This window comes from Phalacrocorax aristotelis, chromosome 10 (genome assembly GCF_949628215.1).
Source record: "Phalacrocorax aristotelis chromosome 10, bGulAri2.1, whole genome shotgun sequence".
NCBI classification, from domain to species: domain Eukaryota; kingdom Metazoa; phylum Chordata; class Aves; order Suliformes; family Phalacrocoracidae; genus Phalacrocorax; species Phalacrocorax aristotelis.
Window position 1 is genome coordinate 3,783,551 of NC_134285.1, and position 20,516 is coordinate 3,804,066.

Sequence of the window (20,516 nt, forward strand, 5' to 3'; positions counted from 1 at the left end):
CTCCACGCCCGGGCGTCTCCCTCAGGAAGCTTCCCGCCCCAGCCGCCTTCCCCTGCGTGGAGCTACTGCGCGTGCGCCCGGGCGGCGGCGGCGGCGGCATGTGGGCGGTGGGGGCGCAGCGGCGGGCGGGCCTGGCGCTGGCGGCGGCGGCGGCGGCCGTGCTGGCCCTGGCGGCGTGGCGGCGGCGACGGCCCCTCCGTGAGGTGCTTTTCTTCCCCTCGCCTCCCAGCTGCACCGAGGCGCTGCTGGCCGAGGCGACGGAGCCCGGCGGGGCGGCCCGGCCCTGCCCCTGCCCGCTGCCCCGCGGTGACTGCTCCCTCAGCCGCCTCCTGCGGCGCCTCCTTTCCGCCCGCCGCTCCCTCGAGATCTGCCTCTTCGCCTTCTCCAGCCCGCAACTGGGACGCGCCGTCCAGCTCCTCCACCGCCGCGGTGTCCGGGTCCGCGTCGTCACCGACGCGCAGTACATGGGGCTCCAGGGCTCCCAGATCGGCCTCCTCCGGCACGCCGGTGAGGCGGCCTCCCCTGGGCGAGGGCTCCCCGCGGGGCAGGGCACGGCCGGCCACTCAGGGTGGCTGTGGGCCCTGGGTGACGCCTCCGGTTCCCACTGAATAGGTGGTTGTGTCTTTGTAGGGATCCAGGTGCGCCATGACCAGGAGAACGGTTACATGCACCACAAGTTTGCCATCGTGGACGGGAGGATGCTCATCACAGGCTCCCTCAACTGGACCACCCAAGCTATCCAGAACAACCGGGAGAACGTGCTGGTCATGGAGGACGCCGAGTATGTGAAGCCTTTTCTGGATGAGTTTGAAAGGATTTGGGAAGAGTACAACCCCATCAACTACAGATTTTTTTCCAAAGGCAATAAATGATTAAGCTGCCTCACAGGGCTGGTGGAGTACTCAGCAGCTAGCATTTGTGGACTTCATTATTATGTATAGACATCATTGTATGATCTATCTGGGTGTAATTTAGGTAAACTACTCTGGAGGAGCAAAGTGCTCTCTACCCTAAAGTGCCCCAGGTCCCTTGCTGTGGGTCATTCCCTCTAGCAACTGTTTGGTGAGTTGTTTTCTGATAGGACAGCATTCATAGAGCTTAAAACTACAGGCAGGCTCATTGCCGTGCCCTGGCGCAGGTGAGGTATGTTTGCATGGTGCTGGGTGGGCGTTTTCAATGGTGAAATGGACGTTTTCTAGCTTGGCATACTGAAGAATGGAATTGGAGCCCAAAGGATCCTCTATATGAGTAACTCTAAAGAAGAGTTAAGAGGGCTACAGCAAAGCTAGAGGTTGCATAGAGTGATTAAGCACCCTAGTTGCGTTTCTTGTTGGCATTAATTGTTGCGAGTTTGTAAATGGGAATTTGTGGGAAATATGAAGGCAGGAATTAGCAGTACATTTCGGTTGGACACGTTTCCTTTGGTTTAGGATTGGCAGAGTTCCAGCGTAAAAGCACGAGAACACAGTGCTGGCAGCTCGTCTTCCAGCAAGCAAGTGTAGGGAAGTCTAGAAAAGAATGAGGGAAACTCTTCTTTGAGATCAGTCGGTCTTGAGAGCAGACAGGGCTGGAGCTGGGTCACTGACTTCAGAGCGGTGCGGTGGAGGGAAACCCCAGTTCGGTCAGGTGGGGACACCGCGTCCTGCTCTGGCTCGGTGACCTCGACCACCTGTGTTGGTGGCAGCAGGGAGGGGGACAGCGAGTGGGTAGCAAGAGGGAGGTAAGGTCTCTGTCCCTACGGGTCAGGGTGGAACAAAGAGGAGTGTAAACATAAGAATTCCAAAACTCTTAAGTAGTGTCTGTGTAAGAATTACTTTATGCTGAATATAAAGTGCCTCAGAATCTCTCAAAATGAAAAAAGGACGTAGCATTTTGTTACCAGTTTTGCTTGATGCAGTAGTGCTGATTGGCACTATTAAATAAACTGTTTTCACAGAAAAGCTCACCAGCATCTTCTGGTGTTTGCACTCCAGGTAGCCCTTGCGGGTTGGTCGTTCCAAAGATCCAAATAATTTAAAAATCCTGTAGGTCATTAGGTGTTATGTAGGATACATGGCGTACATCAACAGATTGCAGCTTTGCTCTGTTGTTTGAGAAAGCTGGCACGGGTCTGGGGGAAAAAACCTGCGTTTCTGTCATCTGTGGCGTAGCAGCTCAGAGGCAGCTGAGGAAGTTCATTACGTAGTAAATCCTGTTCAGCAGTGTTAGACTTATACTACTTTAAACATGTTATTGCTATTAAAATGCTACCTGTTGCATTTTCTTTGTGAAGCGTGACTATAAAAGCAAACGGCTCACTGGCTTTCGGGCTCTGGCCTCTGCTCTGTTCTTTCTGTAGTAGGCGCCCTTGCTGAAAGAAACACTTCACTACACAGCGTGCAAAGGGTGGTGCAAAAATAGTTTATTACGATATAGTTAATGTAAAGTTAGGTAATTATATTTACAAAATAAAAATGATCAGCTACATCCATGGGAACCTAGCGTGTCACACAAGATTTTTGTAAGGAATAAATACTGTGAGAAAAAGTGACGTTTCTATTACAGTGAGCAGTTGATCGGGAATGGTGGCTCTTAAAAAAGCACTGAAATAAACTGGAGCATAAGGGAGAAGGGAAGGAGAGAGGAACTCACACATATGGAGGAACAGGAGCTTCCAACACCCACTCCCTTTTGCAGAGGGAAAATACCACATCCAAGACATTATTTCCCGGACTGATCTGTGTGGAAAATGCCCCTTAAAAGAGGCCGCTCCGCCCTACGGATGGACACCTTGAGGACGGCTGCTTCCTCCTGTCCCCACCGCCCCGCTGCGATCGTTCCTGGGTTTGAGCCGCAGGGATTTCCAGTAGCTTTGAGGCTGCAGCGTCCCGGCGCTGCCCGGGTACCGCTGTCCCGGGAAGCAGCTCCACTGCTGCTTTGCCACCCGGCCGCATCACGAGGCGGAGAGCTGGCTGCTGCGTCACATCGTCACAGAAACTGGGGAGTTACTCTTGCCGTCCTCGTTACTCTCGATTCCCTTGGGCTGTTTCCAGAGTACAGGTGGTAGAGCGTGATGTGTGCGTGGTTTTAATCCAGAATGAGTCCCATTCGGTTACAGGTCAGTCATCGGTCAAAGCTGCGCTCAGACAAGCCGCCCATTAGGACGATGGAGGAAGACTGACCGTTAGTACCCGAACGGCCAGTGCCACTTCAGAAACCACCCGCAGACTTGCAAGAGCTCCCTTCTCTCTCTCCAAAACGTCATCCTTGCAAATAAATGATTCTTTAAAATCTCAAGTCATCCAGACCTCCAGGTCCCAGGAGGGTGGACACGACTGTGTGTTCCTATCCGCTTCCTACTTACCTTAGTCTTTAGTATTTTACAACATACATGGCTGTGTCTAGTTGAGAACAAAGGGTGTTCTTGTCAGTCCTGCACACAGGCAGTGTGTGAAGACAGCGCGAAGGAAATAACGGTAATTGCACTCATTATTCACGAGTTCCTGGCCAGCTGGCTTAGTTCAGTTGGTACAAACTTGTCCGGCTCATCAGGTTTCTGCCAGTAAATCCCACACCCCCTCTTTCTTTTAGTAGTCTCAAACCGAGGCGCCGTCGGGGCCGACACCTGCGCTGCTTCCAGCCTGCCCCCTGCTCCCGCAGCAGTACGTTTGCATCCTCTTGTGAGAAATGGTCCGTACTACAGGATCACGTAAGTTCAACTCAGTAGTAACCACGTTGTACTGAAAGTTATGTCTGAACAGTTACGGACTGTAAGTTACGGCGCGCGTCGTGCTGCTGTGGGACGTGTGTCTGTACGGCGGGGGTCTGTCGGTCCCTTGTAAAGTCCAAGAGCACCTTGAACGCGCTGCGCAAGCGAGTTACGGCATCGCACCGGCGCCTGCCGCACCCGGGGACTCGCTGCACCAGCCCTAAGCTACTGTGCAAGGAGAGCTGCGTGCGCTCGGTCGCCGAGTAGTTGCCGCTGCTCTGTGTAACGACAGCTGAGAGTCTGCACGCGCGCGGTGCTAATGCCACTATCAAAAACAAGATTACCGGGTTCCCGGAATGGGAAAAAAGCCCCAAACCCCGAGTTTATAGCGCAGCAAGGTTACAGTTCTCAAACAGACCGTACAAAATCTTTGGACATTTATCGTCAAAACTAAAAGTACAGGTCAGCAGAAAAGGTTTGAAAAGGTATTTATAACAGTCATCAAAACCAAAAACCAAGCAAAACAGCTTATCAGGGCGGATGCGGTGGGTTGGACACACGACACTCGGCGCTCCTCTCCCAACCCGCGCGTGGGACGTCTGTGTTAGAACAAGATTTAAAAACCAAAACCACAACTTAGTCACAAAAGAGAACCCTCCGCTAATTTCTGAGTAATAAATATTTACATTGCGTGCTTTGAATACTATACAGGTTTTTAAATTACTCTTTTTTAAAAGACTGACAAAGCTTTTTTTTTTAAAAAAAAAAAAGGGAAAAAATTACAGAGGAAAGGCAAGCTACACGGAGCGTGCAGGTGCTTAAGTGTTCACATCAACCTAAATACCGTATCTGAACCACGTAAAAAATGTGAAGGTCTAGCGGAAGTGCAGTCAGGTGTAGAGCTGGTACAAAAGTGACGCGTTTTGCACTATTAATGCAGTCTGGTGCACCTCTGTTACACGGGGAATAAAGCGACTTCTCTGGTTTGCAAGTCAGCACACAATTCTAGTTTTGAAGGAAATGAAAAAAATTTGCCTCTTTTTTTACATGTGGGCAAAGAAAAGGTCAGATTTAAAGAAGGATTCAGTCGGTTTCAGGAGAGACGGTGTGAACGGTAGGAAAATTTTACCATTTTTTGAAGCAAACAAACACAATTTGCTTCTTTTTTTACACGTGGGCAAAGAAAAGGTGCACTTTAAGGAAGGATTCAGTTGGTTTCAGGGGAGACGCTGCGAATGGTAGGAAAATTTTACACAGGAAAACAAAAAAAATCACTTGGAGCCAATTAGAAGGTGTCTGTGTCTGCACCATCGTTGCACTTGACTTTTCCTAGACCTCACATCTCAGTGCTTGCAATAGTGTTGAATTGTGTAAAATGCAGCGGCTTTGCGGTTCGCGTGCCCTGCCGTGTGTATACGTGCCCTGGCGAGCGTCTGAAGCGGGACGCCTCCCAGGCCTCGCCCCGGCGTGCACAGCAGGCACCGGGACCACAGCAAGAGGCGAAGCCCGCGGCCGGGGCCGTGCCACCGTGCGATGATGCAGATGGCCTTTGAAAGCCTCCAGTGCAAGCGGGGAGCTCAGCCTCTCCTCCCTGTACTTTTTCCCCCGCCTCCCCAAACACTTTCTGATTTAAATAACAACGGATTTATATTGAAAGATGGCTGAAGCCTGGAGCAGGAAGAAGCGATAGGATTACTGAGGACTATTGCTATCACTAAAAAGCTTTCAGCTGGCTTTCCTCCCCACCCCTGACTTTAAAGCGCTGCTCTCTGCAGAAATATGTCAGGTTTTGGCTGTTTATTGCTGCTGCAGGTTCTCCCTCTTTCTTTAATGTAAAGGCAGGTAATGTACTGCCTCTTGCTTTGGAGCGATGCTTAGATAGTTGCCAGGCTGCAAGCGCAGCAGAGCCCGAAGCCTGGAGCCCAGCCTGCAGCAGCAGTTCAGAACAGCTGTCTGCATACCACAGCATCTTCCCTCCTCCCGCTTTGTGACCCCCAGAACTCATAGCTACCGCTGTAGGAGCTCGTATGCAGTGTTCCCACCGGCGAAGTGCTGCCCAAAGGGTACAGCTCATCCTGGCGATGGCAAGAGGCCACTGCTCAGCCCCGACACGCCTTCGGTACAGCAGAGCCAGGCTGTTTTACTTTGCAAAGGAGCCTAACTCCCCAGTGGAATATAGCTGCTCCTACAAGCTACAGCACAAGACCACCACCACCACTATGGTCATGAAAGACCCCTTTGCTTAGCAATAAATATTTTAAAGCCATGAAATTCGGCAATAAGATTATATGATTAGGCTTATTAAACATTGCTAAAACCATGACGGTGGTGGCCAGTCCCTCCGCACGCCGTGTTCCCTGTGACTGTCCTCCTGCCATCCAACACATTTTTGGTCTGCTACACCAGTTGTTAGTGCCTGGGATTGTTTTTTTTTTTCCCCAGCAAATTCGCCTGTTTTGCTTTTCTCAGCTATTTGAAGGTCCAGAGAAGCTGGCCGATATGTATTAAATAGAAGTTCCCCGACAGCAAGCCTCTGAGCAGCTGATCCCTGGGTCTGAGCCTGTTTGTACAGCATCCCTAGCAAAGCTCAATTCAAATCATTCTAAAGCTGTTTCAGGGAGCCCATAAAAGGGGGGTGTGACACGGTGACTGACATATTCGGTACAATAAGGTAAAAAGAAACTAGAGGAAAGAGAGGAAATGGAAATCCAGCTTCATTCCTGCTGGCGCTCGGTCCCTTGGCAGTGCCTCACCAGAGAGAGGCAAAACACCGTGCGCATTGCCTCGGGTGAAGAATTGACACACGTGGCCCAGAAGTTATAGATGACCCCTCGCTTAGTGTACGGGCACATCTACAGGAAAGGAGCAAGAGCTGTACAAGTGTTCCTGGGTGACTTTTGCCCTCCCTACTAAACATCAGTATATTTTTATGCATGTATAAATAAGAATACTCCTCCCACAGTCTTTCTTCACAGGGCAGTTTAGGGCCAGCGCACAAGCAGAAAGCCCATCTCCGGACCCTCCCTGGCTTCAGTACCCACGTGCTTTGCACAGCTCCCTGTGCCACTGCATTTTCATCACACTTTCTTCTGCCTTCCTGCACTATCCATGACCAAAGTGCTGCCACCTTTGCTAAGACACTGCAGTGTCTTTCTGCCCATCCTCACCCTTTTTTTTTTTTTTTTTTAAATCATATTTATGTTTTTACACATGCTGAGTGAAAAGCCAGGCATGAACCCCCACCGCATTGCTCCGTGTGTACCCTTCACTTACCCAGCTATTCACTACGTTAAGAAATAAGGCTCAAAGCAGGAATGCTGGCAAAGAAATCAAGTGCTCTTACTCGCTCGGCTCAGTATCTAGTTCCAGGCAGGACACTAAGCTGCAAGAGAGGATTTTGTGGTACAAGCAAGCGTACAGCAGAAAACAGCCCTCTGTGGGGAGCCTCAAGATGCTCAGTGGCATGATCCTGTATCAGAAAGGGTCCATCTTGTGGCCTCCTCGCCACCGATGTGCCAATGCAAACAGCAAGGTACGTAACTTCTAGTCCTCACGCTTCAAATAAATGCTCCTGAGCAAATGAAGCGTGCAAAGAACGAGCAGGATTTGCTACAGGACATAAGAAAGGTCAGGGGCCACATGGCGCGAAGGAGACCAGCGCATGTTCTGCTCGGTTGACTAAAAAGGACAAAGTCCCACCGTATGTCTTCAGAGAAGAGGAGGAGGAAGAGGAGGGCATCCTCCTGGATCCAGTGACATCTTGTAAGGGAAGAACAATGGCAATGACAAGGCCTACGTGCCATCCTAATGCTGCGTCCCAAGGCCTCTGGCCAGGAGACTGCAGCTGCCAGGGAGCAGGGCTCACCACGGACCCAGCAGCCAGGGACGAAGTGTAAAGATAGTCCCTGCTGAGAGCTGGACAGATGACTTTGGATGGGACCAAGCGAGGGACCTGGGCCAGGTGACCATCCCCTGACACAGTCAGAAAGACATATACAATATACAAAACACAGTGGATGGAGTCACCTTCCCATCCAAGTAATAGCCCGTATTTCAAAGAACCTAGGCCACAGCACTGACATCTCTGCTGGTCCCGCGCTCTGCTCCGCTTGGCAGGCATTGGTGTCCCTGCTTTAACGCAAAGACTGCCTTCAACTGCTTGTGGATGCCACTGAAGTGCCATGTTCCCAGCTGCTGTGATCATGGAGACCTGAACACGCACCCTTCACCCAACTGTGAGGTTATACTGGAGGTCCAGACCTCTCACTTCAGTCAAGTGCAAGATGCTGGCGGGGGCGGGAGAGAGAAAACCCCTGCATGACTAGTAACAAAGGAACCTCTTCTTCCAGAAGTGGACTTCTAAGCATAATACATGTGCACTTGACCTGGAGGAGGATGAATTTGGGAAGGGCCACAACCAGGGAGAGCTATAGCTGGATCTCCTCAGCTGGAAGGGAAGCAGAACCCCATGCCATGGCTCTAAGAAGCCACTGCTAAGCATTACCAACATACATGGGTTTATGAATACCAGTCTCTGCTTTAGCTGGCTGTTAGCTAGCTCAGCATGGTGAGAGCAGTTATTTCCACAGCCCCCAGACAGCGCTAAGATGCCCATTTCCACTTCAGGGGTCTCCAGTTTGCACTCCCACCATGCAGACGCTGATGGCAAGCAGCTTTGGGCGCACAGGCCGCATTCCTCCATGGTGGGATGGGAGGAGGCCTAAGGCGGCTGCTGACGGCTGCAATGCAAGGAGCAGCGCCGTGACTCCTGGGAGCAGCTGATGGCTGACAGGAGAGGTGATCCAGGTGGGTCATGGCTGGGAAGTCTCCTGGGTCCTCCAATGCTCAGGTTACAGAAAGCACTACGGTGAGTTCGGATTAGGGCGAGTGGCTGCGTATCAAAACATCTTAGAGAGCACATGCCTGCGGATGAGGGAAAAGCCTTTGCATCCAAGTGGTTGAGCATCTTTCCTACCCTGCTCCTATCTCCAGGACTTCCATGTATACCCAGGCACAGATTCAGTGGGAGAAGCAGCCCGCTGCACGGCACTGGCATCTTGGCCGGATCAGTGGGGCTCCTATGGGCAGAATCGGATGTCTGCGATGCGCTGCTGCGAGTGCCCCAGGAGGTGTCACGCTGAGTGCTTGGCCATGGCAAGGCCACATGAGCTGGACGAGAGCCTGATTCACACCGCAGTTAGATGCCACCATCTCCTGATGAGGGTCTGGTGGCTGAAACAGTGACTTGCTGGTCCGAGCTGGAGGATGAGGGTGAACTCTCCGGCACCCACTGTGGTCCAACCTGGCAGGATTGGCGATGTCTGTCACGAGCCCCTTCGTGCTCACTGCTCCAGAGCTGCAGCGAGTTTGCTCTGAGAGCTGTGCTTGTACCACCTAACAGACCCAAAATCAGCCATGAAAAGACACAGCGCTGCCTGCTTCAACCACGTGATAAGCACCTGAAAGACAAGCGGAAGCTTCGCTCCACATAAAAGCTAGGGGGTATTTTTAACAGCACAGCCCAGCCCGACGTGCTGCGGTTGCTCAGTGGCTAAACGGGGCTGGGAAGCCAACATAGTGCTGCTTCAGCCTTCCTCCCGGCGAGGGCGATTGGTGAGGCAGGACTGGGGGTCTTTACAGGTGGCATCTGGACATGCTCTCATTACCCCGGGATGAAGCCACCGTGCCGGGCCAGCCCCGATGCTGCAAGGTGGCATAGGCCTCTTCTACGAAGACAACCTCTGCTCGGCTGGCCGCGCCGCTGCGTTGCATCTAGTGCTACCAGCTCCCTCACCTCACTTAGTTTGTATCCATTTTTTGGCCTCACGGTGCTAAATTGTATGCTTTAAATACAAAAGCTTTTAGGACTGAGAAGGTCTGAAGCACATACTGGTTTTGAGATTTTTATTTCAGGAAAAGATAAAAGAATTAAAATAGGAGCTGCCCTGCTGACAAGAAGAGTTGAATCCAAGAAGCTGATAAAAAAGGAGCATTATATGCATTGAGCACTGTGCATTTTCAGTCAATATTGGCTCTACTTTCTACTCTACTTTCCTTTGACTAGGAAAAGGGAGTTCCAAATGCGCACAGACCCTGGGATACACGGGACTCAATGAGAGGAAGGGAGTAACAGCAATAAAAGAGAGTGCTGGGATTGATCTAACAGAGGCAAGAAAGTGATCTTACAGCTCAGCCCACGAAACACCGACTCCAACCACCAGCGAGACGCGAGGCAAAGACACGCCAATGGGGCGGACTCGACAGTGCATGTGAGTTTCTGCAGCTCCCTATCCATAACCACCCGGGCAGCCACCAAAGCTCGCCGGGCTTTGGTAGTGCCTACATTCAGGATACGGCACAGTCACGGGGCAGGAGAATCATTTCTTGCATCCTTCTCCAGCGAGATGTCAGTGTTGTACCTCCAGGCTGTGTACGCCGGCACAGACTTGCGCTCCCCGACAGCTCCCCCCAGGCTTTCCCCCCTTGTAGGTGCAAGTAATGCAATCGAGATCAATGGTTAGATTAGGCTCCTGGCGTGCTCTAAGCACTGGGTCTCTTGACAGCAGTAAGAGCTAGGTATGGCCGATACCACCCAGGCCCTGCTTACATACCAAAACGGTTGGTACGACAGAGCTAGCTTATTAACAGGCTACTGAGCCTTAATACTGACACTTAGTGTAATGGTTTACAGTAAAGGAAGGATTCTCCTACAAAGCGCTGAAGAGGGGGGGAAAAAAACCCCACCCCGATCCTTCCTCTCCCTCTCAGAGTCTCTGGAGCGTCTCACAAGCAGGGAAAGGTGCTGGGGAGGTGAGGGGGTGGCGGGGGGCACTGCCGCTGCGGCGCCAGGTCCCGTCGGGGGCGTCAAGACGAACTACAGCAAGGACAGTCGAAAGGAACGAGAGACAAACGGTGCTGGTGCTGTGCTGCCTCAAGCTGGGAGGTGCGCGTGGTCAAGCGGAGCGGGGAGAACTAGTCTTTCTTCAAGTCCCTGGATTCAAAAAGCTTCAGGCGTTCTTGCACAGTCAGGCCTTCCTTCAGACTCTGGGAGAGACAAAAGACAAACAGCGTCGGACACGAGTGGGAGGCAGCGGGCATCTGGCACACAGAAAGGGTGCGATGCTCAGGCAAAGGAGACGTGAGCAGCGGGAGAATGGCATCCTTGGCGGAGAGGTTAGTGGGACATGCTAAGAGAAAACACACAGTTATGGAGGGTGGTTACCGGTGAATGGTGCCTAGAGAGAGGGTGAGATTGCAAATGAACCAAGCCACGTACCAGAAGCAAATGAGAGGCACACCATGCTGCAAGTGGGATTAGCTTGACTCTGAAAATGACCCCTGGAGCCTGTGGTGCAGTGGCAGCTGGGGCAGTTTCAGCAGAGCTCCGGCACTGCGGAAGCCCCGGGCAGGCCAGCTCGGACCTGCTATGCTAAAGCACCGCGCTGCTGAGCAGGACCTGCATGTCGGTCACTGCAGCACTGACTGAATGTGTGTGCATCTGGGACCGTCCTGGCTCCGGTCAGTGGGCAGGCTTTGCGCAAGCAGCCCTGGAAACTGCAGTTTTTGTTGCCAGCGACAATCCCACCCTTTCTCTAACCCCAGCCTCCCAAGCCAAAGCTGCCTCTACTGCACAGGGTTAGACAAAGGACTTGCTAAATGCGTGCTTCAGGTCCAGCAGGATCTGATGGCTGATCCAATTCAGATGCAGCATCCAGATTTCAAGGCAGGACACTCAGCTAAGCCAACAGAAAAGCCTGCCCCGCTAGCCCTTGGCATTTGGATTTGTGAATTCTGCTCTTGCCTACATGTGGGGACCCAGGAAAACAGCAATGTGAGGGGTAGAAACCCAGAAGCAAATTGCTTGCCCCCGTAAGACAGCTTTAATCTGAAACTAGCCCAAGGAGACACACAAGCCTAAAGCCAGCCTTCCCTCCTTCCTGCAGCCCCGAAACTGTGGCATAAGAGCCTCAGGGAAGCAAAGCACCAACGAGTTTTCCCTGCTTGCTGCTGCTGAGGAGGCACAGACTTCTCCCTAACCAACAGCCAGGCCCACAGAGCAGTGGCTCTGCCCCTTCACGCTGCAAGGGCTTTCATCACTGGGCTGTCCCTGCTCTGGGACAGGCGGCCAGCTGCCTGCACGCAGCCCGCAGGTAACATTATTTGCTTTACAGACCAAGACATGGCAGCTTCAAAAGGCACAGACCTGTACACAAAACGCCTTCTGTTAACAAGCAGCCATCTCCCCTTTTGCTTTTACTTCTCTGACTGTGGTGCCAAAGAACTGTACAATCATAGCAGCAGGTTAGACTTTTGGGCTGGGTTTTCTTTAACGTGTGTTTATCAAGGCAGGACTCCATGATAAACTTGCCTGAGGCTGTGCAGATTCCCATGGTTACTGTATTTCTTTAAATGTTTCTCCTCCCACAGGCTCACAAATAGAGAATGGCTTTGGGAAGCAGCACGGAAATGAAAGCACTAAAACGGATTGATTCGAATTTACAAATGCCGTGTACTTTCTTTTCAACGGGCAGCAGAGTCTCTTGGGATGCGAATCTCTGAGCACACACTTCCTAAAGGAAGTTTACTTTGGGCCTCTTTAAACAGGCAGCAACCCATGCATTTCAGTTTGCGCAGCTGATTTCTCATTAGATGGAAGGAGAACACAAACTCTTAGACTGTTCTGCCTGATTGGACAAATTTCAGTAAATTCACACCTTAGGCAGTCTCAAAACCCATTTGAGTTGCTGATGAGGAGAGCCTGATGAAGGGAGACTGCTGTAGTATGAAATCTGTGCTACAGGGATCCTCCATCAGACTTCCTGGGGCTCTCCAGCCACCCCTCTACCACCGTGCTGGGTTGTGGCCCTCTTTTCTCTAACCTCCCTCTGCAAGTGCTCTAACCTTGGTCTTTACCATGGCCCAGTAAATTAACTATTGCTCCAGTTACTCAAGATATTTGGGTCATTAGGATAGGCCTCGTTTCTCATCAGTTCCCTCCTTTTGCTGGATGAGCTCGGAAGCCTCAGGCCAGCGTGTGGGACGGAGGGGCAGCGCCAAGGGATGGAGCAGCGGGGTGGACACCGGGGAGCTGGAGGAAGCCTGGGCAAGGAGGACTCTCATGCTCAGGCACAGATCAACCTAAAGAAGCAGCAATTATGGGTAAAGGACATGTAGGGCAGCCCAGGACTTCCCCTCTGCAGCTGAGACGGGGGGCCGCCATTTTACATGCTACAGGCCCTTGTGGGAAATGCTTTTATAGGCATCACTGCCCCACTCCTCCACCTGGCTAACAGCAAAACGGCTATTTTTCCTGCAAGACCTGGATGTTGCTGAAGTTTAGTCTGAGGCATGCAGAGTCATTCAAGCATGCACGCTTGACGTCCCACGCTCCCAACACAGCAAAGAGGAAAACGTGCCCCACTGCATCCAAATCCTCTCCGTGATGGTTAGCTGTGTTGGCGAGGGTGGGAGGAGCAGGAAGACGAGAAAGCCGTGTTCCCCAGGGAAGAGCCAGAGAGACTGCATTTCGTAAGGATCTTAGGCCTGCTGACTTCTCCCCTCCCCTTCCCCCATCCCCGGTAAAATAATTAGCCGTAAATAAACCAGTCAGTCATTAAGAGAAGAAGGGCTCTCGTTTGCCATGGAGGTGTGAGCAGTGCATGCAAAAGTGGGCCGCTCCAGTGGGCAGCTGCGTCGCTTGGTGGGTGCCCGTTTGTTTACCTACGTGGCAGGGAACCTGGACTCGGGTTCATTTCAGTTATCCCATGAGACCTGCTCAATAACGGACTGTTGAAGGAAAAAGCAAAATAAAGAAAAAAACAAAACAAAACAAGAAGCTCATAAATCCTAAATGCATTGGTGTTGACGCAGCCCCAGCCCCCCGGCCCCGGCAGCGATGCGCCCAGGCAGAGCCCATGCTTGCTCTCCTCTCCTTGCCCCACCAAGCAACACACATGGGGGACAACAAGATTAAGTGGTCTGAGTTGAAGTGGTGAAGGGAAACCCAACATCAGACCTGGCCCAGCAGGTCTGGGCTGCCCCTGAAACGCACAGAGATGCTCTTTGTATTTACTCGGCGCAGCGCAGACACCCCAAGCTGATGACCTGCCGCCCGCAGAGCTCGGGTGGTGACTGTTTCCCCAGCACGGGCACTGAGCTAGAAGCCTTTTGCCTGCTCGGCTTCTTGCTCTGCCCAAGGTCCCAACCACTTCAAACATCAGCATGAGACACCAGGTATCCAGTGGTGAGAGGCAAAGCGAGTTTTGCCCATGCTGATGATCTTTCCAACTAACCTATGTTTAACGATGACTCTGGACCAGCTTTATTTGCTCTTTGGTCCCTTTATTTGTCCCTGTGGTCCCCACAGCCAACAGCCAGGGTGCAACATGATGTAAGTGGCTGTCAGCAGGCCAAGCGGGCGAGCGTGGCACAGCACCACTGGGCTTTGGGACAAACAGCAACTACAGAACGGCCAGAGAAACACAGGGTCATGTGCACCACGTTAACACACAAGGAAACCGTGTGTTAAATACGCCCAGGACAAAAGGCATCGTTATTCCATATATAGACCAAAAATCTTGCAGTGATGAACACTGTGAAACCTAAAACGATGTGCACATTCCCACCTAGTGGCACCACCTAGATTTCAACTGAAAACGGGGAGCAAATACTGGGAGTCCTCCTGTGAAAGACCAAAGAACACGGTGAACTTCATCCTTTTTTTTTCAAGTGGGGAGGCAGCTTCACGCCTCCATCTCAGCAGGGTGTGTGCGTCCTGCCGGGCATCGTGGAGGGGAGCGGGCCCTGCCTGGCTGCACAGGCAGCTGCTTCACAGTCAAAAGCTCACTTTTCTGCCCAGTGCCATCCAGGCGAGCACTAGTGACCAGGAAATTCTCAGTTTTTTCCTCCTACCAATTTCTTCCCACCTGGGAGCCCCACCGGAGAGTAACGCCGGGCGTTTTCATCACAGGGTAGGAGATCTGAGCTCACCTTTGACCTGATATTCCTTAGTTGCCGGCTAACACTGGATCTGTCTTTCTTCAAGAAATCAGGGTTGCTTTTTGATTTCATAATATCTGGGTAGAAGCAAACGAAACAGTGTTAGCATTGTGTCCACAGGCTTCCTGCATAGACAAGTTCCCTCCCAGCCTAGGCAAGTGCCCTGATGAGCCCGACTCAAGCAGTGCTGCAGGGGTCTCTTGAAGTCCCCCCCTGAAAAGCAGGGGGGATTCTTGGGGGTCTCCGCTCCCCTGCACTGCATGTTGCATGAGGTTTTCCCAATGTAAAATACCAGAAGGCTTCCAAAGCCCACCAGCTTCCCATCTGTGGGTTAGAAGGAGAAACTGCCACAGGAGGGTAATTCAGGTCCACCCGATCCCTGCCGTCTCCAGTGAGACTATCTGCAAGGAGCAGGGGTGGGAAGCAGCACGAAAGGGCAAAACAGGCACCACTCAGACCCGTTGCTGCACAAGGGCTTGCACGCCAGGATGCATGTGTTAGCTCGGGAAACCCACGACTGCTTAGAGCTTCTGGAGGACTGACCGTATCCCGATACAGTGGTGTTCACAGGGGATTTCTCTCCCTGAGCTTCTGTGGCTGCTTTCAGCTGTTCTTTCAACCTGCTGATATCACAGTCTGCCTTGGCCTTCACGATGCTCAGCTCCGTGTAGATGTCTTTGTACTTGTCGCTGGCGTATTTCTTATCCTGGCAAAGGAACAAGAACAAGCCAACGGAGTCAGACAGACAGCTGGAGCCGAGGGGTTTGTGAATGCACTGAAGAGGAGCTTGGCAAACGCTGACGGAAGAAGAGCCGGCAGTGGGGAGAAATGCTCAGCCAGGGCAACGCACACATTTCACACACACTTTTGAAGCCACATCTAACAGCGACACAGCATTTGAGAGAGGCAGAAAGCTGCGAGCCCCGTGGTGAGCACGCAGCGCTGCCCGTGAACACGGGCCCCTTCAGTACAGAACTACCTGTTTGTGGGTTTTAATTTTAGCGAGGACACAGAATTCAAGCAGAATTCCCACAAATGGCCTTGGCAAAGAGGCTGTCCAGAGCAAACCAGATCTGATGCTGGGAGGCTGGGCAGATCTCTAACACCGATTATTTTTGCCATTTCAAATCTGATCTGATGTGATAGGAAATAGGGAAAAACACTGAAGGGGATGTTTTCCCACAAGAAGGAGAAGGGGTAAGTCCTGAGCTGATAGAGTGGTGGAGCGCTTTACTGCTGACACAGAAATGGGTATTTGGTTCTATTCAGCTGAAAAATTAATTATTGTTTCAAATCTGGGGCTAAGTGAGCTGAAATCTAAGCACACACGGGGAGGAGCAGAGCACAGCCTGTAAGAGGATTTGCTGTAATGTCCCTGGGCATTACCCTCAGTGCCGTCTGCAGCTCGTCTTTGAGCGAGCTGATCTCCTGCTTCAGGTACTGGATTTCTGATTCTTTGACCCGCAGCAGGACCTGCGGGAACAAAAGCAGCATGTGTTCACACCTGAGCAGACAGACTGCGATCCCGAGATACTCGCCCGCTGCGCCCAGTGACAACCGAGCCAGGGCTGGAGGGTCAGCCCCACGCCAGCTCCACGCCGGCACCACAAAGCTGTTGGTTCGGTTCACCCATCTTCTGGTTCACACAAGAAAATAACTCCTGGCTCTCTTGGGAACTTGCCCAGGCTTGCACCGCTGATGTGCTCCCTGCACACCCCTTCGTTTCTGTTACTCCACACTGCTTTGTGCAGCCTGAATCCCAGGGGACACGCAGGGCTGGAGTAGGAAGAGCGGGTGTCCAGCTTGACACGTGAGAAGGGAAGATCAGGACTCCAAGAACTCCTGGCCCCATTGCACCTCTGATGCAAGGTGCCGATGGGCTGCACAGACCCGATGGGGGTGGGACATGCATGGTTACAGCACCGTCCTGGGGTGTCCAAGGGCACTTGTGCCCACTAACACCTTCAGTGCGGCAGCAGCAGAGCTCACCTCCAGCTCGTAGGCGTCCTTGCCCTGCGTGAGAGGCGATCCAGCAGCCTCTCCCCCACCCTCCCCGGTCAGCAGGGTCCGCAATCGCGTGATCTCCGCAGCCAGGCGGTTATTCAGCTCCTGGGAAGAGGAGGAGAGCCATTGTGGGAAGGGGGAGCGTGGCCACGGCTCGGCGCAGAGCCCACCACGCTGCCTGTCAGGCGGTTTGCCCGTCACACCCTGCCCGCGCCGGCTGCCCCGGGCACAGCGGGGACCCTCACCTGGTTGTGGGCGTTGAGCTCCTGGTTCTCCCGCTGGCACTGGCGGAGGGCCTGCCTCTCAGCCTCCAGCGCCTGCGCCAGGTGGGCGTTCTCCAAACACTTCTGCGAATACTGCTCTGAAAGCACCTCCAGCTCCCGCTGCACCGACTGCAGCTCCTCCCTGGCGAAACACACGCTGGGTAGTGCCCTCCCCACACATACCCATCCGTGCCCGCCCTTCCTCTAGCATCCCATGCCAGCCTGGGACATTCCAACAGGGATCTAAGCACTGAGGAGGAGGACTTGCATTTCGGAAAAATCTCAAGCCCAGAGGGAGCCAACCCGTCCTTCTCCTGGCACCAGAAGGGAGAGGAGGTCCTTCTCTAGGTTAAATGGCTGGCCTTCCTCAAGTCTCCAAAAACTGAGCTGAGAGCTATCAGGTATGCTCTGAGGACTTGGGACTGGGTGCATTTGCACACCCACACAGGTCTTGGGTAGATGTATCAAGCTGCTTGGCTGTTTTGCTCGGCTCCCACATGAGGACAGCCTTGCCACGAAAAGCTAAGTGCTTTCTCCTTGCCTGGTTAGATTTGGTTGAGCAACCGTCCTGCTGCAGCTGCATGAAAAACCTTGTCTGCATATCTGCTACTTCTGGTGACGACAAAGAAGCTGAACTTGGGTAGTGTGCGGACATTGACCTGGATCCTGAAAGACTATGGGCAACCAAGAGCCTCCGATGGGCCCAGCTGGGCTGGGACCGTGGGAAGAGGTCCCTGCAATGACAGGTCCACCCCTAACTCATTGCTGAAATCAAAGAGGACAAAAGGGTTTCCCACATGCGTGATCCCCCTGCGAGACACAGCGACAGACAGAGGATGATGATGGTCTTACAGGTATTGCCTTCGGAGGGCCTCAATGTCGGCATTGACGCTGCTGATCTGGGAGCGCTGGGACTTCTCCAGCTCCCGCTCCAGCTCTTCCCGGTGCGCGTTCTTCATGGCTTCGATGGCTGTGTGGGACAGCACAGTGTTAGCACCCAGCACTGCTCCACCCAAGGGTGGTTTTTCTTTGTTTTTTAAAGGATCAAAACCAGAGTCATCACAGCAAACATCCCACTACTTTGCGGCCCCTTCAGTCTGTGCCCCTGGCTGCAAAGCAGCAAAGGGGCTTTTGCAAATCTTCATTAAAAAATGAAGTCCAAATGATTGTCCAATTCACACGTTGTTTCCTGGATTGTGGGACTGCTAATGCAGAGACCCTGGGCTCCAGTGCTTTAAAACTCCCTGGGCCGCTGAAGAATGAATTTAGCATGGAATTGGCAACAGATTAACTGTAAGAATGACTAACACCTTCCTGAGATGGAACGGAGTTCAGACCGTGTTACAGCCAAGGAGAGGGGTACCAGGCCTGGAGGAGGACCAGAAGATGGGCCTCCATCCAAAATGTATGTCCCATCAGCCTCTCCCCATCTCCCTGTGATCCCCAGCCAGCCTTCATCCCACTCCACGCTCTGCTCCTCCACACCAGAGCAAACACCATCCCCATGTCCCCATCAACACGGAGCAGCCCCACCACAGCAGCCCCTCTGGCGTGTCCCCATACCTGAAATGGTGGCAGCCGTTTCTTCTGCCAGCAGGCGGTCTTTCTCCTCCCGCAGCTTCTCCAGCTCCCGCTGGTGCTGCCGCTGCAGGTCCTCAATTTTCTTCTGGTGTGTCTCCTCCATAGCTGCAAAGCCCCTTTCACATGTTGCCTGCAAAAGGACGAGGGGAAGGGGTTGGCCCGGGAGAGTGGGGCCGGTGTCACAGCAGTGCTGAGACTGCCAGGAGCCGCACACCAGCAGGTAGGTCGGCACCCAAGTTCCATCACGGGGATCTTCTCCCTCCCTAACCATGGAAGAGCCAGCCAAGGATGGACCACGTGAGGTCAGAGCTTGTCCCGCAGTCGCTTGACCCCTGGCAGCTCCAGTGAAAGGGAAGGACAGAGTAGGTCTGGGGTCAGACCCGACTGGGGAATGCAAATATACATTAAAACCACCAACAACAAAAGCCTACTGCTCCCCTTCTGCTCTCTTCTGCAATGCCTGATTTTATGTGGCCACCTCTGGGGTGGAAAACAAATGACTCGTGACAGCAACAGGATCTTCAGTCCCAACCGAGCATCACTTCAAATGCTGCACAGCCAGTATTTGCTAACTGAATTACTAAGGAGTGAACTCAGGCCAGGACAGGGGAGCAACGCTCTGGGGATTTAGGAGTCGCCGGCTGTGAGATCCTGAACTCCGACCCGGTCCTGCCCCAGGCACAGGCCCCACTCCTGCCTCTGCAGCGGGACAAGTGCAAAAGCCTGTTTCCAGTTCAGCCGCCAGCCCAGCTGCCCCGCCAAGCCCACTGTGATCCTGGACAGACACACGGCTGCAGGACAGAGGCAGGACAGCAAAGCCCCAGGCAGGCTTGAGCCACGAGCTGGGAAGGGGCACGCACCGGGGGTGCGGTGCACAAGCCCCATCAGACATCTGGGGGGTCAACCCCGATGCCAAGCATTGCACTGGGCTTTTCTCCTTCTTAATGTTACAGGCTGGCTTTATTTCCTGATTTTGATGGATTTCTTCTTGATTCACACTCATGTTTTCCACGGGAAGTGAGAACTGTCACCTAGGGAGCCACTGGAGTCCATGGGAAACCTAAGGGGGACAAATTCACTCCCCCAGTGACAAAAGTGCTCATACAGCCTAAATCCCGCTGACCTCTGCTAACATATGCTCTTCGGCATCACTCTGTTGTCTGATGCTCGGTAACCTGTGCCACTCTCATTCCCAATTTTCAGCTCTCATGCTTTTAGTCCTCCCCTTTAAGATTGAATCCTGAGGCATTCTTCGTTTTCTCAACCTTTTTTGTTGTTTATTTTTTTGGAACTCATAACTCAGTGCCAGAACCTGCCTGGACTTGGCTGACTATGGAAAGGCATGAAGCAGCCTTGCAGGATTCTTCATTACACCTCTAATATTGGAGGAAAATGGTGAATGCTCCTCCATTGGTCTGGCTGAGGATTCAGTATTTAATGTATTGCAAATGCATTGCCATAAACCCAGGACATTTGAACATGTACAAACCAGTATCTTGTGTAACTGATGTTACATTCTCCATCAGCTTCAGAAGGGAAGAATCAAGCACATTTTAACCTGCAAATCGGACACGTTTGCAATCTCCTGCTTAGCTTTCTAACCAAGGGAAGTTTTTATTTTGCCATCTGTCCCTCTGCTTCCCACAGAGGTGTAGAGAGAGGCCAGTTCGTCCTGCTCTCCTCCTGGACCGCTCTGCCCAGATAATGCTGCTCACCTTCCCGCCAGGCAAACCCTGAGTTTGGCAGAGCAAAGCTGAAAACAGAGGCAGGAGGTCAAGTTCATTGCTTGCTGTTATTTTTCAGTCTCTATTTTGGTTCTGGCCTTTTTGCTTCTTCCAAAGCAAGAACATCCCCCGGTAAAAGCAACCCTGTTGGTGCCTGGCTCACAGGACAAGGCATTACCCGTGTGTCCCACCACCCTGAGTGGGGAGTTAGGAAGGGTTTTTTCTTCCTAAGGATTAAGATGGAGGAGACAGTGTTCA

The 20,516-nt window shown here is 52.6% G+C and overlaps 2 protein-coding genes across 5 annotated transcripts in view; one reads left to right on the forward strand and one right to left on the reverse strand.

Annotated features, from left to right (window-relative positions):
• Window positions 1-67: 67 nt before the first annotated feature.
• PLD6 (phospholipase D family member 6) lies at window positions 68-2,302 on the forward strand. The gene is made up of 2 exons (XM_075104788.1): window positions 68-507; window positions 631-2,302. Exons 1-2 carry the CDS (start codon window positions 99-101, stop codon window positions 870-872), a joined length of 651 nt encoding a protein of 216 aa, XP_074960889.1. The 5' UTR covers window positions 68-98; the 3' UTR covers window positions 873-2,302.
• A 7,275-nt stretch (window positions 2,303-9,577) lies between these two features.
• MPRIP (myosin phosphatase Rho interacting protein) overlaps window positions 9,578-20,516 on the reverse strand; it is an 81,917-nt gene continuing 70,978 nt past the window's right edge. For 2 of the 4 annotated variants that reach the window (XM_075104784.1, XM_075104787.1), the window contains 8 exons: window positions 18,517-18,664; window positions 17,806-17,923; window positions 16,936-17,095; window positions 16,676-16,795; window positions 16,073-16,159; window positions 15,230-15,392; window positions 14,678-14,763; window positions 9,578-10,732 (listed from right to left, as the gene is read on the reverse strand). In XM_075104784.1, the coding sequence (XP_074960885.1) occupies window positions 10,661-10,732; window positions 14,678-14,763; window positions 15,230-15,392; window positions 16,073-16,159; window positions 16,676-16,795; window positions 16,936-17,095; window positions 17,806-17,923; window positions 18,517-18,664 (954 nt within the window). In that variant the 3' untranslated portion in view covers window positions 9,578-10,660. Of the gene's footprint in view, window positions 10,733-13,408; window positions 13,475-14,677; window positions 14,764-15,229; window positions 15,393-16,072; window positions 16,160-16,675; window positions 16,796-16,935; window positions 17,096-17,805; window positions 17,924-18,516; window positions 18,665-20,516 lie in introns of all 4 variants that reach the window. The other 2 variants (XM_075104786.1, XM_075104785.1) reach the window with 2 other exon arrangements.